Here is a 16,190-nt window from a genome sequence, read left to right as displayed (position 1 = left end):
GAATCTGAGTAGCTTTAAACGAGCAGCACTGAAACGGCATTAGGCAGTGCCGTTCAATCGGCAGGGAATGCAATATTACACATTTTACACACTCATTTTACTTGACAGCTTGAACAGCTTTTGTCGGTAGAACAAGAAAACAAAGTCGCATACCCTGATAAACATACTTTATTTTCAAAATCTGTCTCTCGCACTTTGCTGTGCAGGAGAAGAGTACACGTGGTGCTTTCGCACTCACATAAGTGAAAAGTGATTACTACCACGCTTGGAACTTACGGTGCAGTTGTTGCTGCCAAATTGCATGTACGGTGATCGGTCTCCTTTTTATTCCTTCGTGAACATTTCGCATGGTAATTTTTAAGCGTGCGTTTTATTATGATTACATATGATTACAATTTTCAAGGTTTGTCTAATTTTTCTCGTTAGAAATTTCAATTCGCTGTGGGCGCATCTAAATATTATCCGATTGAAATCATACTTGGTGGGCATTTATTTTCTCAAGTAGCCTCATGAAATCATCGACATGGAGCGCAACATTTTAAAGGTTTAAAATAAGAAGCACCCTACTGGAGAGGTCTGTTTTAAAGCATACTAATTATTTAAAAAGGCCAAATTTACCACTTTTAAACGTAAATTTGGTTAAATGCGCAATTAAATCAATTTTTGGGAATTCACCCAACTATATTCTCATATGTATAATTTGATACCAACAATGTGAGCAGTTTTCTTCTTTCTTACGGAACGACATATACACACTGGAACCAGGAATGAAGAACGGTTTCGGGCATGGACGTAATAAATCAGCATATATTAGGATTTTTCTCTTTTTTTCAATTAAAAAAAAAAGTGGGACTACAAAATTCGAAAATATGCAACGAAAATAAATTATGCGCCTTAAAGTATCATCCGAATGAAGTAACTTTCTTAAGAATTGTTCCTAATGAGGAATTTAGTTGTTAAAAGAGTTACTGAGGGTATGTCCAATTAAAACGAGGTTGACTATTCTCGAGTTGAGATAATGGAAATTAAAATTAGCGCCTTATGTACGTGAGCACCGTCAATAAAAAAACGCCACATAATTTACCTATGTGGCTAAACTTTTCTTGCGATTTTTTTAAAACTCGGAGCACATAGAAGCACACAACACAAAAATTCTGTGAAAATTTTAGAGTTTTTTGTAATTTCGTTTTTTAAGGAGAGCCCCCAAAATATGAAAGAATGGAGGTTAGACACTATCATCCTCTTTCTGTTTGAGCTCTTTTTCAACTGGCTTGTATGTATTCTTCGTATGAATTTACCTTGATAATGCCTTAATGTAATTACGTATCGTCTTTACATAGAAGTTTCATAAATCGTAATGATTACAAGTTATATTCAAGTATGAGACATTATATGTATAAAATAGTGATCTATTCATTACTAAGGACTGTACATACAATCAAATTTTCATAATTTTTTAGCCGATAGATACAATTATTGGAATTTGAAAATTTAAAAAAGCAGAATGCATTAACTGATTTCAAATTTTTATTTTTACCTATTGCAAATGCGAAACCACAATTTTGTTTTGTTCGGCTTATGGGCATGTGATACTTAGAAAATTGTCGATTTTACCAGTTTTAGGTTCCGACGGCTTTTTTTCTTTAATAATCAATATTTTGTCTTAAAAATTTGGGACATGATAGCGACCATGCTAACGGACGTCCCCACACACTTTTTTTTGGTTTAATTCGAAAAAGTTTTAATTTAGCAAAATCTGATTAATTTGCATAGCGCTTAGGAATTAGTATCGATTTTACCAGTTTTAGGTTCCGACGGCTTTTTTTCTAGAATAATCAATATTTTGTCTTAAAAATTTGGGAAATGATAGCGAACATGCTAACGGACGTTCTCGCACACTTTATTTGTGTTTTTTTTTCAAAAAATTTTTTGATATTGCTAACAACGTGTGTATATTTGAAGGTTATGTATGTTACAATTCTCCTGTGCGTTACTTTCAAACTACACAATATTTTTGGCCGAAAACTTTGGACATGCAAATAAACATAGTAACTAATCTCCCGGAACTAACCTTGTTTGCAGGCAATCAAAAAAGTTTATTTCATAAATAATTTCCCAGTGGCGAAAAATTGAACATTAATTTCAAAGTTTCATGCTGTTTCTTACGCCCTCTACGCCGAAAATTTTAAAATTTATCTATCTACATTACCAGCTAGGCTGGCAAGATAGTTTATTACACCATAATTATTCTAGAGTGCTTACCGACAGAATCGGTACGATAGAGACCTACATTATCGGAATGACAGAGCTAAAAATCACCAAACCACAAAATAATACACATGCATAACATTTGGTAATTAGCACAATAACATTTTTTTGTTATTATCCCTGAAAAAAAGTCCGGGGACGTCCGTTATGATATTTTATAGCATCTCCGAATCCAGTTTTAAAAAATTTTCATTTTTGTAGAAAAAGCCTTCGGAACTGTACACGATTGACCACACGACGAAGTATCACATGCCCTTAACAGATCGACTCATTTCAGTATTTTTACTCCACTCTATTGTAACATATTTATTTCTTCTAGTTGTAAATTTCATGGTAACTTAAAATTCGTTAAAAACTAGCCTATTCTTAACAAAAATAATTGAAAATGTACACTTTTATTTACCACTCCCCAATGAAAAATTGTGCAGAAGTATATAGACATATGATTACTAACACAATGACAAGTAGAAAAGCTAAGGTAAGAAAACAGAACTCGGTTGTCTATGCTAAATCCCTTGATTCAAATCGTTCAAGAAAGATATTTTATATGTACACACATACCATACACATTGCACACACGATATAAATAGTCGCTTATAATTTATAAGGCTTTAACTTACATTCAATGTATCACAAACAGTTTCGCTAAAATAAGTCGTTGAATCGTTGCGAGATTTCAGCAATTTCATACATATCAAATTTAAAAAAAGGTTAAACAACCACCGCTGTCCCACTGGAAGCAACTGCCATCTAAAAATGACACCGGCTTCCAGTAGAAGCAATTTCCGATATAAAATTTTTTTTAACTACACAAACTAGTTTCGTTAACAGCTTAAATTCCAACATCCAACTTTTCATTACGCCCTACCGAAGGAAATCTCTGAGTTTTCTTTAGCGAAATAGCTTGGCCCATTTGAGTCTATAAACAAAGTCGATTTGAAACAAAATAGTCTCGGAGATAGTTTGAGAGATTTGGGCCCTTTTCAAGATCCTTTTAGTGGTTGTTTTAAGAGTGGTGCGACGGTAATATAATATTCCTTTTATATTCGTCACGTACCAGGCGGGCAGAGTTATTTACAGTAGTTGGTCGCGGCTAATCCGCTCTCCCTTTTTAAATTTCTCTAAAAATTATTAACACTTTTTTTTAATTGATGAATTTTCTCATTATACTTATTTATAATTATAACTTATATACTGATATACAATTTTCTAGTTGAATTCAAAAATGTTGTCTTTTTTGGCGTATCTCATTCCATTTACGAGAAACGTTCTATTAATTCCAATTTTAAGCATTAAAAAAAAAAGTTAGATATCTGAAGTCATCGGAACCCGTAGATTCCGAATTATTATGTTTTAGGCTGTTAACTATGAAATTAAAAAAATCTACTTCTAAATTTTAATCCTAAAGCTTAACAAAGGACCCTTGAGTGTCGGCTACTCTATTGCGATAGCCTCTCTGCTTGTTATTTATGATCGTATTCTTATTTCAATTCCTGGACCTTTAAAAAATATCTACCTGAGTGCCTGCGGAGAATTTCTCTGAGCTTCTTTGACCTAAAGAATTTTTAGTATATACTCAAAGATTCTTTTCGGTAGGGCGTTAACCTGCCACTGTATTTTCATTATATTATGCAAAACACTATGCATATTTCGTAAATCCTTCACTTGTCAATAAAAAATTATAACATGTATCACATATCTACAAAATTAAATCTAATAAGTTATTCATTTGCTTTTATATTTCTTTAAAGATGAATATTTAAAAGAATCAATTCGACTAACAGATTAAAATATTACGATCAATAAAATGACAATTTTTTGTGAATAAATTAAATCAATTATGGCCCTCACATCAAAAATCATAACATCATAAAAAAATACCTTTTATTCCAATATTCTAATTTTAACTCTTGTAAATCTTAGCGAACAACAAATTTGGTGTATCTATTTACATATTTTAAAACTCAATCGAAGTCATCCTAATGTTATTAAATTATCCTCTGATATAAGGTAATTGTTGCCCTAAACTTTAGTATACACTTAAGTTTATGAGAGCAAAAAAAAAATTAATCTATTAGTCGCAGGTAAAATGAACAACATTTTTAAAAAAGTAAATAAAAATAAAATTTTTAAGGAATTATTTTATATTCTGTGAAATACAACATCTACCTTAACTTTAAAGAAATCTTCAAGATCTCAGTCAAATTGAAATTTACAATTGTCATTCCAAATAATGGTTCTAAGTGCAGAAAAATTCATTTAACTATATAACTCGTTTGAGTTACTGAATATGAAGTAACAGTTTCTACATTTGAGACGTTTCATAATGATTTTTGCAAAATAGAACTCTTTTTGAAATAGTAATGTACATAAAAATGTTTTTACCTTAACTCGAAGGTGGTAATGCCCAAACAATTGGTTCTTCGACTTTTTTTCGTCTATCGTCTGGCTTTTTTCTTTGGTTTCTAAACCTCATTCTATTTGGACTCCAGTCAACTGTGTTCTGCATTCTCCAGGACTGTGTAGGTCGTACCTCAATGTTTTGCATTGTACTATTATACTGTTCATCAACTTCATATGCAAATTCATACTCGGCATTATAATATGTCTTAAGAGTAGGTTCAAAACGAAACTTCTGCATTGCACACCACGCGTGCGATAATAAATTGGGGAATCGAGTCAGCCAGTATTCTGTGAATTTTTCAGGAATTTCACCCAAGCTAGACTGCGCCTCTGGAGTCAATTCTCTGTAGTGATGTTTCTGAAAAAATTAGGTAAGTGAAATTAAGTTCTTTTAATTTTTGATTGGTTCCTATTATTATATCTACGTATTTAAATAATAAGGTTTTATCTCGAAAAAAGTCCGAAATAAAAGGCGTTTATAAAAATCGAAGCACTCAAACATCAACAAATGTACTTTAGGAGTGCAGAGTACAAGTTTCACATCAAGAATCGGGTGCGGTGGAACATGTATGGTATGTATGGAGTACTCCAGACATGGGAAGATTCTATGTATGGAACTCCATACATGAGAGTCGTATTAGCATGTATATTATTTAACAATTTAATTTCTCGAAATCATCAGAACTCCATACATGGGACAAAACTGTTTCGCCGCTCCTGTCAAGAACACCGTTTTTTAATATTTTTTATTTCAAATGCATTTCTTGCATAAGATCATATAAAATTGCAAATCGTATTTGTACAAATGAAGTAAACATTAGATGGCATAACAAATTTAATAAAACAGTATTGCGAAAAATCATGCAATGATGGTTTACTGGTTTGTTACCATATGGTAAAAAATGTTATATAAACTTTTTGATTCGATTCCTTACATCTACCAGAGGTAGCCCCATTTCACAAAATTAGGGACTTTTAGGGGTGAAAATATATCATTGAGGTAATGTGATACTTCGTCATGTGGTAAATCGGGTTCAGTTTCGTCGTCTTTTTCCTCACAAAAAGCACTCTGCCATTCCGATAATCTAGGTCTCTGTCGTACCGATGCTGCATGTAGCACTCAAGAATAGAATAATTGTGGGAATGAATTGTAACACACATAACCTCAAAATACACACACATCAAATTTAGCCAAATTAAATTTCTTTGAATTAACCCACAAAAGAGTCCGGGGACGTTCATAGCATGTTCGCAAACATTCTCCAGATTTTGAAGACAAAATCTTCATTACCCTACCGAAAAGAATCTTTGAGTATATACTAAAAATTCTTTAGGTCAAAGGATCTCAATGAAATTCTCCGCAGGCACTCAGATATTTTTAAGGTCCAGGAAGCTCGTTTAAATGGTCTGAAGGCTTTAAAATATCCTTCCCGAAATTGAAATAAGATTACGATCATAAACAACAAGCAGAGAGGCTATCGCAATAAAGTAGCCGACACTCAAGGGTCCTTTGTTAAGCTTTCGGATTAAAATTTAGAAGTAGATTTTTTTAAATTTCATAGTTAACAGCCTAAAACATAATAATTCGGAATCTATGGGTTTCGATACTTCAGATATCTAACTTTTTTTTTAATGCTTAAAATTGGAATTAATAGAACGTTTCTCGTAAATGGAATGAGATACGCCAAAAAAGACAACATTTTTGAATTCAACTAGAAAGTTGTATATCAGTATATAAGTTATAATTATAAATAAGTATAATGAGAAAATTCATTAATTAAAAAAAAAAAGTGTTAATAATTTGAAGAGAAATTTAAAAAGGGAGAGCGGATTAGCCACGACCAACTACTGTAAATAACTCTGCCCGCCCGTTACATGACGAATACAAAAGGATCATTATATTAGCGTCGCACCACTCTTAAAACGACACTAAAAGGATCTTGAAAAGGACCCAAATCTCTCAAACTATCTCCGAGACTATTTTGTTTCAAATCGACTTTGTTTATAGACTCAAATGGGCCAAGCTATCTCGCTAAAGAAAACTCAGAGATTTCTTTCGGTAGGGTATTGTAGGAAAAAAGCCGAGGGAACCTAACACGAATAAAATCGAAAGTTTTCTAAGTATCACATGCCCTTAAAAGTGAATAATCACATTAAATGAAACTAACTAAAGTCTTAATTTGAATAAATTTCAAAGAGAAAAAAAAACAATAGAAAAAATCTAAGACTCAAATTCGAGTTTATTCTAAATTTTCAAAATCCGATTCGATGAATTACAAATTTGAATTTTGTTCATTCCTTGACATTTAACTTAATTCCAATGATGAGGATTAAAATTCTGAACTGCTTTCAAAATCGAACAATTTCAATTTACTGTTCAAATGTTTAATTTCACCCTAATTCCATCCCAAATTTATTATTTAATTAAATCGAATTTGAAATGTATTTAATTAGCATGAAATTTTGTAATTTATTATTAATAACACAAATAAAGAATTTTTCCAAATTCTGAGCTAATGCTGCTTCCGAATAATTTTTTTTGTTTCGTTTGCTAAAAAATGTTTAAATGATAAGATTCTATCTCGGATGGTGAATTAGAAAAGGTTTGTATAGGTCTTTCCAATGGCAAGGTGTCTGCTAACACTTATATCCACAAACAGACAAAATACAAAGTCCATACCAATCGTTGTTGTATTCCTGTCGATTACATTTAAACCACTGTAAAGTTGAATTGATCTAAAAGCATAGATTTTTAGGTCATCCATATAAAAAACATGAGTAACCTCATCCAGGCGATATTTTTTTTATCGCCGCAGAAGTAACCAAGAGAATTGCATAGTGCGAGATAGTGGCAGAAGTGTGAGGCAAAAGAGTATCTGAAAGGTGACGCTGTCCTTTGTCACATGATAATTTCCTGATGAGAGAGTGAATCTAGTTTTTCATAGGGATATCAATCACTATATGGGGCATTATATATCAACTGCCCCAACTTGAAAAGTCATGTTCTTTGCTTATCTTCAGCACCAACTGCACCCAACAGTACTTAATCCAAACAATTATAGCTCAGGATGACCATCCTTCCCAAATGGTAGAGGGTAGAATTTTCAACCCCAACGCTTGCGCGGGCAGCTTCAAAAGTCTGTAACTCAATTTCTAATCATGCGATTTAAATTTGTTATGACCGTTTTGTAAACTGATTTCACACTTCATCATTCTATTTTATTATTTATAACAACAACAATTGTAAACAATTTTTTGAATAAATCAATTGTTTATTTAAATTTTTTGTAATTTAGGGTTCTTAGATTCAAGGACATAATTTTTGTTAATTATTGACGTTTATACCTAATTGTTCGAGAACATCGAAAAAACTCTTTAGACTTGTTTACTTATCAGTTTAAAGATGTTTCATCTTTTTAAAATTTGTTATAAAAAGTAAAATGTTTACTTCAAAATCAACATTAGTTTTTTTTTTAAACCAATGACACCTTACAATGATAACTTGTATTCCAACAATGGTTGTTAATTTCTTCTACCGATTTTTAAATAAATACATAATTTAACAATTGTCTAACGTGTACGCTGTGTTTATTAAAAAATATACTACTATGGTATTAGTATTTAACGCATGAACGTAGGAATAGAAGAGACTAGCCACATGCTTCCTAACTTGAACGCGTGGATTGAATATAAGTTACAAGGGGCAGTCGATTATATTGGTCTGCAAAGGCAAAGGATAAGTGAGTGAAGGAGAACAGTCTGATTTTTCTATCGCAATAAAGGTTTAGCAATAAGTTTAGTAATAGTTTAGTAATTAAAGTTTAGTCCCGCTAAAAAAACATTGTGGGAATTATGACTGATGGGGGTGATATTTAAGAACTAATTATTCTTTTATATTTTATAGCTAATCGCGAAGAGAAATTTTGAGTTTCACCTCGATTCACCTAATATTGACGATTCTAAATAAAATGTAAAAAAAACGTCTTTTTTCTTATGGGAAATATGTGTTTAATTTAATTTTTTTAATGAATTCCAAAAAATTTGTCCACATGCCATTTGGATGGCTCATACTACGTGGAGGTTACAGTGCGATTTTAGACTCCTTTTATCTTAAAGATACTTCGGGGTGCTTGATTGTTGTAAGCCCCTTGCTTATCGTTTCATAACATATTTAAGATGTTCGACTTACAAAAATCAAGCACCACGAATTATTTTTTAAATTAAAGGAATCTTAAATCGTACTGTATACTCCACGTGGTAGTCTCGGGACACTATGAGTTGATAGAGACTAGGCTAACGTATATTTATTGCAATAAAAACAGTTTATACGTAAAGACAATGTTTTTTTTCATTTTAAGATCTGTATAAACAACTAACAATCATTGTAGAAATACAAATTACAATAGCAATAAATCATTAGTTTAAAGAAAAATAATTGTAATTTTGAAGTAACCGCTTAATTTTTGTATACATCTTTTTTGAAGTTACGTTTGGACATCTCTCTCCACACAGGCCCTATTCTTCGCACAATCCTTTATTTCAATATAGCTGTAAAAGTATTATATAGCGTGTTTAGGCAAGTTACTGGACTATACTACCCTGGGTTGGACAAGACGGATTTTTTCAATAGTAGTGTAAGTGCGTCTTAACACCAAACAATGTCGAAGGGGCGTTTCCGCATTTAAATATGAAGTAGAGATCCGGGCCAGATGTTGGTATGTAAAAATGACAGACATTCCTTCTCAGACTTTATGAGGTTGTCGCAAAATTCCTACCTATTTGGGCTTGGGTGAATTTTTGAAAGAAACAGGGCGATCGCTGAAGTAGGCGGCACTGGCTTCTTCAGTTTGTGCTGGTAGATCCTCAGTTCGTGCGCGAACTTTCAGATCCTTTTTATAAACGGCTGACCAGATGTTATGTAGTCTATCACATACTGAACAATCCGTACAATCTTCTTGTTTATTAGATGCAAGCGTCTATTGGTCTTTGGTCCATTATCGGTTTTAACCTTCGATTTTAATCAGTCAAAGCTCTCACTGCACCATACACTGAAAAATTGATGGTCTAGCGGTTGTACTCCTCCAAGATATCCTAACGCAGGAAGGCATCTATTTCATACTGATCATGGGGATTAAGAGGAACCTGGATGTTACGTATGTCCTTGTCTTAAAATCGCTATCATCTATCAAGGGGTGACTGCTTTTCGCAATTAGTCTTAATATAGCTTCTTCCTCTTCGTCTGCGGCTTCTTTATGCAATGATTGGAAAAGCACTCTGCGTTCATATCCAGTTTTCGACGGAGAGGCACATTTATTTCGCAAAGGTTGTTGCGAAACGTGCTGAAGCTCTAGTTCTTTCAGGTACCACACCGAGTGTGATTACGCACCACGAAGCCTCTGTAAAGAGGGATAACGCTGACATTATTGCTATGTAAAATTCCATAAACAAAACTGAAAGCAATTTCACAATAATTTGGAATGCTGACGACACAGTATTTTTGTTTGACAAAGTTAGTTGTGAAAACAAAATAATAAACTGCGGAACATTGCTAAATTGCAACGTAGCTTCCCAGTATGTCGTTCTAAAAACAGCGCGTCAAACAAAAACGAAGATTAAAACAATCGGAATTAAGGCTAATGAAGAGCCGTATTGCAAACTACGCCTTTGACAAATCCGACTTAAACTTTTCTGCAACACTCTTAATCTCATTCGGAATAGTGGAACCCAAAGACATTAATGTAATCGTGCTTAAAGATGCCGCGAAATTTAAAAAAATTAAACTCCTGATTACGGAAATCAAGCCTTCGTAAATGAACCATCGAATTTGCCCTTGCCGTGTCGTAGCGATTAGAACAGTCTAGGAAGTGCCGTATAACGAAATAAGAGTAAATTTGGGGTTTGCGAGTTTCTGGCGTTAATTATATTTGTGTGTGTGTTTATTTTGCAATACAAATTGTTTCCAATTAATAAAATACTACTTTATACTAATAACTAGAAGATTAGAGTGTAATTGTGTTTCCCTTGTAATTTTGGAAAACTATATATTGGCCAAACAAAACGATCTCTACACATTAGACGAAAAGAACACCAAGATAGTGGCAGGCTAAATTACGATAACATTCTTAATGACCATTTATATAGCAATATTAATGATAACGATTCTCACTTTTCCTTTGTGATGATATTGAAATTTTACATCAAGAGAGTATTCCCATAAAAAGAGCCCAAAGTTTCAGCTCGATATTTTATTTACCAAAAAAGTTCTGAGGTTCAAAAAAACATTCAGTGAACTGAAAAACTGTGGTCGGTAATATAGGTATTTAGCTGTGTCACATGCCCTTAAAGGTTTCAAGGTCGGCGTTAAAACATTTTATGAGTGCGAAGGAGTACGTAAGGACAGGAATGACATATGTGTTGATTCCCCGTGACTTTGTTTGCCGAGTTGAGAAAATTCTTCATAATCAATCTGAGTCTCGTACTGAAGGCAGTCGTTAGGCTTGTCTTAACTATCGTATGCTGAATACCCTTAGATTCAAGAATACCCGGATATTTATACGATTCGTCCGCAGTCTTTGCGTCGATGTCATTTTCGAACTCATTCTCTAACTCTGTGGTCCCTAATTCCCCTCTGATTAAATTCACTGTTCTGCATTTAACTAGTCCGAACTCCATGTTGATATCATTGGAAAACTGCTTTGTGACATCGATCACTTGCTTAAGTTGCCGGGCTAAACTTGCGTACAGCTTCAGGTCATCCATGTATAGAAGATGGGTCACTTGATGACCATCCTCATTATCGTGAATTTAAACCCTTGAGACATGCTGTTAAGTGTTTTGCTTAATGGGTCCAACACTAAACAGAACCATAGTGCACTGAAGGAGTCTCCTTCAAATATAACCGTCGTAATGCGTATTGATCTAGTTATCCTTAATTGCCCATGATCAAAATACTTGATTCTTGTACTCCAGAGCCTTATCGCATGACTTAAAAAGACAATAATGCGTCGGCAGATTTTTTAAAGTTTTAAGACTTCAAGCAAATAGTCATGCGACCCGGCAGGAAACGCTTGCTTGTATTCAATGTATGCCATGTGCAGGTTCCTTTCATGCTTACGAGCTTGAGTCATGCCAACAGCGTCTATAGTGACTAGATCTTTACAGCCTTGCGAGTTTTTACAACACCCGTTTTGTTCTTCTGTAAGGATGTAATTCTCGTCGCAATGAGAATATACCTTATCTGCAATGATAGTTGTAAGGCATTTATCAATTTTTGGAAGACCGGCTATTGGTTGAAATTCAAATGGATTTTCAGCGTCTGATTTTTTAGGGAACATATACATAGTACCCTGGAGCGTAAAGTCTGGCATCAGATCTGGGTGTTCAGTAATCTTCTGAAAACATCTTGCCAACGCATGATGCACACTCGTCAGGTACTTGTACCAGAAGTTTTCCACCATGTCCGGGCATGGAGCTTTCCAGTTAATTGCCCTTTTCAAGGCCGCTGAAACATCTAAAGCTGTGATGTTTGTTAGCTGCATTTCAGGGCTATTGCTTGCCCTTGCTTTCTCCAGTTTGAACCACGCAGTGTCCAAATTGTATCTACACTTGTCCCCAAACACCCGAACAGTAGTTAGTCATATCTTCCAATTGAGGAACTTCGGTGTCTTGCTGATTATTTTGCTTTACACTTAGTGCACGATAAAACCTTCTTTCATCTGTCTGGAAGTTTCGATTTTGTTGCTTCATTCACTACTTTTCTTGTGCCGACGCAGTCTGGCAGTAAGAACATCAAGTCTCTGCCGTTGGGTGTCCATAATCTCATCCAACATTTCTAGCATTAATGTCTCGAGCTGCCGAGGTTGGATGATTTTAGTAACATGGATTATCAGCTTTCTGGTGTTATTTTCTTTTTTATTTTGAGTTAATCGACCCCATTTGCACCTTACTTTGCTGACATCCATATCCAACCTGATATTTCATGGTGGATCTCGATCCCTTACTGGGATAAAAACTGCACTTGCAGGCCTAGTTCTGCGGCACAACGTTCTAACGGTTGCCACAGCTGCGGAGTATACAAGAGCTTGCACCTCTAACGCAGTTTGTGCTACGTTCAAATACGTAGGTATAACCTTGCTATCGAGGTGTTCTATTAGTGCACGCAGATCATTTTTGATGTTTATTTAGTGTTGGTTCTACATATCTGAACTCTGGTAAAGCATGATCAAAATTCCTTTCAAGGTGCTGTAATTTTTCTAGGATTTTCCTATCCACATCATCGTTATTAATATCCGGATGTGGTTCTAATGGATCCGGTACATGATGTTCATTATCCCTAGAACCTATTTTTGCAGCTTCAATCAAGTCTTCGTTGTCCATATCTTCCAAGGGGACTTCATCAATCGGAAGTTACTGTTCCACTTCCATTTCGGTAGCAGCTATTTCAAGAACCCAAAGCAATTTGTTTACAGATATTGAGAGTTTTTGATCTGCCAGATTCTGCTTATTTATTTTTGTGGCTAGCTCTGGGTATTGAACTAAGAAGAGTCTATGATGTTCTCTCATTAAACTTTGCTCACATTTCCCTGCCAAAATATAAAGGCGCATAACATCTTTGTTCATATGGTATGTCAATTTTCGTCACTTTGTTGGTTGTTCAACCTCTGCTTCTGCCTCTGGTTGTATAAGGCCATCCACCTCTGGAGGATGTGGTGGTGTTGGATCATCAATAGGTCGAGGAAAAACATCAATTGCTTTTTCCATTTTCATTTCAAACTTTGCACTTTCGTATTAGAGATGCACCAATTCCTCTTTGATTGTGGTATTCCACTTGGAACTCTCCTACGGTATTTCTGTCGAGGTGGTTGGCTGCAAAAAGCTAACGCTAGCCAAAGTATCCTCAGCAGGCACAGTTGATGTTCCAGAGCTTACCGTTTGTCACAGATGTTCTTGCTCGCCAACTGTTTGATTAGTGAGATCTGCCTGACCATCTCGCAGCTTACCATCGCCACCGTCCCGCACGCTTTGGTGCCCTGTTGTAGCTCTAGGGGCGCCCCGACGATCCTAGGGAAGCGACAGGCATTTCAAACAGCAACGCGAGAATACCTTCGATAGGTGATGTTAAAATTACTTCATTACCATTAAATGTTGTCATAGGCTTAAGATGGTTATTGTTCAACATATCGAAGGCATTTTTGGTTAGAGTTGGATTTTTATATTTTTGAAATAATTTTTGCATGGGGTTGTCCTGATATATCATCAGTCACGGAAGCATTTTATAATGCAATCAAGTGATATAATAAATAAGAAATAGAGACTCATTTCCTAAACAATCTCTTTCTTTTTTTTTAGTACATTTTTCTGAAATAAAATAGATATTTGAACTGTTCTTAAAATTTTCTATGTGAACTATATTAAATGAAAATTTTCCCTGAGATCATTTTTCTTCAAATTATTAATATTTACTTTTTGTGGGTGTGCACATGAAAAGGGTCCTTGTGCGCGGTTCAAGTGCAGGAGATATTCGCGTTTTTCTATGCCAGGGTTACGGCTACCTGATTCTGTACATAACTTCATACAGGCCATACACACATTTGCTGCTGAGTAATAAGTGAAAGAAAAGCTGTCTAATTCTAAGATAATTAAGAATAAACCATAATACGTGTTTAAATAATTATGTATATTAACTTGCATTAATTATTATCTTACTAAGTAAAAAGCAGACAAAAAGTTAAAATTTTTAGGAAAGCCCGCAACTATCTAGCATTAGTATAGAAGAAGATTATTATAATCAGTAATGAACTGTTTAAACTATTATGCTTGTTAAACTGCATTAATTATTACCTCGCTCTAAGTGAAAAGTTGACCGGAAGTTAAAAATTACAGAAATAACTGCAACTTTCTAACATTATCCAAAGTGAATATTATTAAAAACAATAAATAGTTTCAGAAATTATGTTTTAAGCAAATCCTGGCTTCGCCGCTAGTGTGTGGTTCTTTCGAATTAGTTTCGGAATTAACACTTATCCATTCGGACTTGTGTCAGATTCAGCCGTATTAATTCCAGTTGAATTTAAGAAGTCCCACATATTAGAAAGGATTGGAGGCAAGGATTGATATGTGAGCTGTGGATCCATTCAGAATGAATTTCGGGTTGAGACATGTATTGAGATTGGGGTTTAATTTGGGATTCAAATACGGATTGAGAAGGGTTAAAGAGCATTAAGTATGTTGCTTCGAATTAAAGTTACTTCAGATTGTTTCGGATTAATTTGAATTAGTTCGAACTTCAAACAAAAATGTCAAAGATAATTACAAAATACGTCAAATGACGAAAACAAACGTGTTTAAAAGCGCGATCAGTCTCGTAACTAAAAAAAGTACAAGTAATCTAAAACATTGTATTGTTTCAAGGTAATTTTCTATGAAAAGTAGCATGCTGAAGCTTGAAAACCTTATATTATTCTGGCGTGGAAAAGTACATGTAATTGAATGTACTTATAATAAAAATAAAAATATATCTTTTTCTGTTCAAAAACATCACATGGACCAAGAACTTTTTATTTTCTGTTTAAAAAATTGATATTTATCAAAAAGCTATTACTATGGCAACAGTTATAAAAGTAACTTTTTTCAGTGATTCTCATTTTAATTTATTTTAACGATGAAAGGCAATTTAAAGTCATGTATGTATCATTTCTACAGTGTTTATCTGCCATATTGAATGCGTTTTTTTAAAAATGTTGACAGTTTCAGCCTGGTTTAGAAATCAGTGACTTAAAAAACATTGCAATAACAAATTTTAGCCATATCGGTATGCTTTAAACATGTTTCATCCACCGGCCGTAATGTCGACATTTTGAATGTGGCAGTGGTGTTCTTTAGCGCATTTTAATTTATTAACTATTTCTAAAGATATTACACTTTTTATGCAAAGAATTCTATTTTTTAACAGTTCAGTCGAATTGGAGACTTGCAGCCTAACTATTCATAAATGATTAGTCTCAAAACTTTTTAAAAAATTGACTAAAGGAAGCTGCAGTGCTATTGTCAAAGAATTTCGATTCATGAATTATTTCTTGCGATATTGCCTTTTTTTTACCAAAAATCCGACTTTTTAATAATCAAGATTCGCGGAAGTGAATCACCGCAATTTAAAACCCGCGAATATATTTTCTCGAATTATGTATGTACTTGTTCGTTTTTTAATCATTCAGATGAGCTTTAGATCTTACACTAGCAAAAAAATAAATAATGAAAAAACTATTTATGAGTATACTTTCAACTGAAGTTAAGTATTAAATATTCCTATTAATTTGAAATGAATATTTTTTGTGAATAATTTGTATTTACAAAAAAAGTTAAATATCACCAAAAACATCAAGGATGCAAAAAATACGAAGTAAAAAGTTATCAGTACAATCATCATTGTTTGAGCAATGAAAGTTATCATAATAATGACTAACACCCTACAATATATAATAGTACATACATACATACATACATAAATACACATAAACACA

At 33.8% G+C, this 16,190-nt stretch overlaps 1 protein-coding gene across 4 annotated transcripts in view; it reads right to left on the bottom strand.

Annotated features, from left to right (window-relative positions):
- Positions 1 to 3,340: 3,340 nt before the first annotated feature.
- LOC117171860 (serine/threonine-protein kinase/endoribonuclease IRE1) overlaps positions 3,341 to 16,190 on the bottom strand; it is a 29,335-nt gene continuing 16,485 nt past the window's right edge. For 2 of the 4 annotated variants that reach the window (XM_033359495.1, XM_033359498.1), the window contains exon 13: positions 3,800 to 5,029. In XM_033359495.1, coding sequence (XP_033215386.1) covers positions 4,655 to 5,029 — 375 coding nt within the window. In that variant the 3' untranslated portion in view covers positions 3,800 to 4,654. Of the gene's footprint in view, positions 3,390 to 3,775; positions 5,030 to 16,190 lie in introns of those variants that run through there. The other 2 variants (XM_033359497.1, XM_033359496.1) reach the window with 2 other exon arrangements.

Source organism: Belonocnema kinseyi, chromosome 4 (assembly GCF_010883055.1).
Source record: "Belonocnema kinseyi isolate 2016_QV_RU_SX_M_011 chromosome 4, B_treatae_v1, whole genome shotgun sequence".
NCBI lineage: Eukaryota > Metazoa > Arthropoda > Insecta > Hymenoptera > Cynipidae > Belonocnema > Belonocnema kinseyi.
Note: the sequence above shows the minus strand (reverse complement) of the source record. Positions and strands in the feature narration are given on the sequence as shown.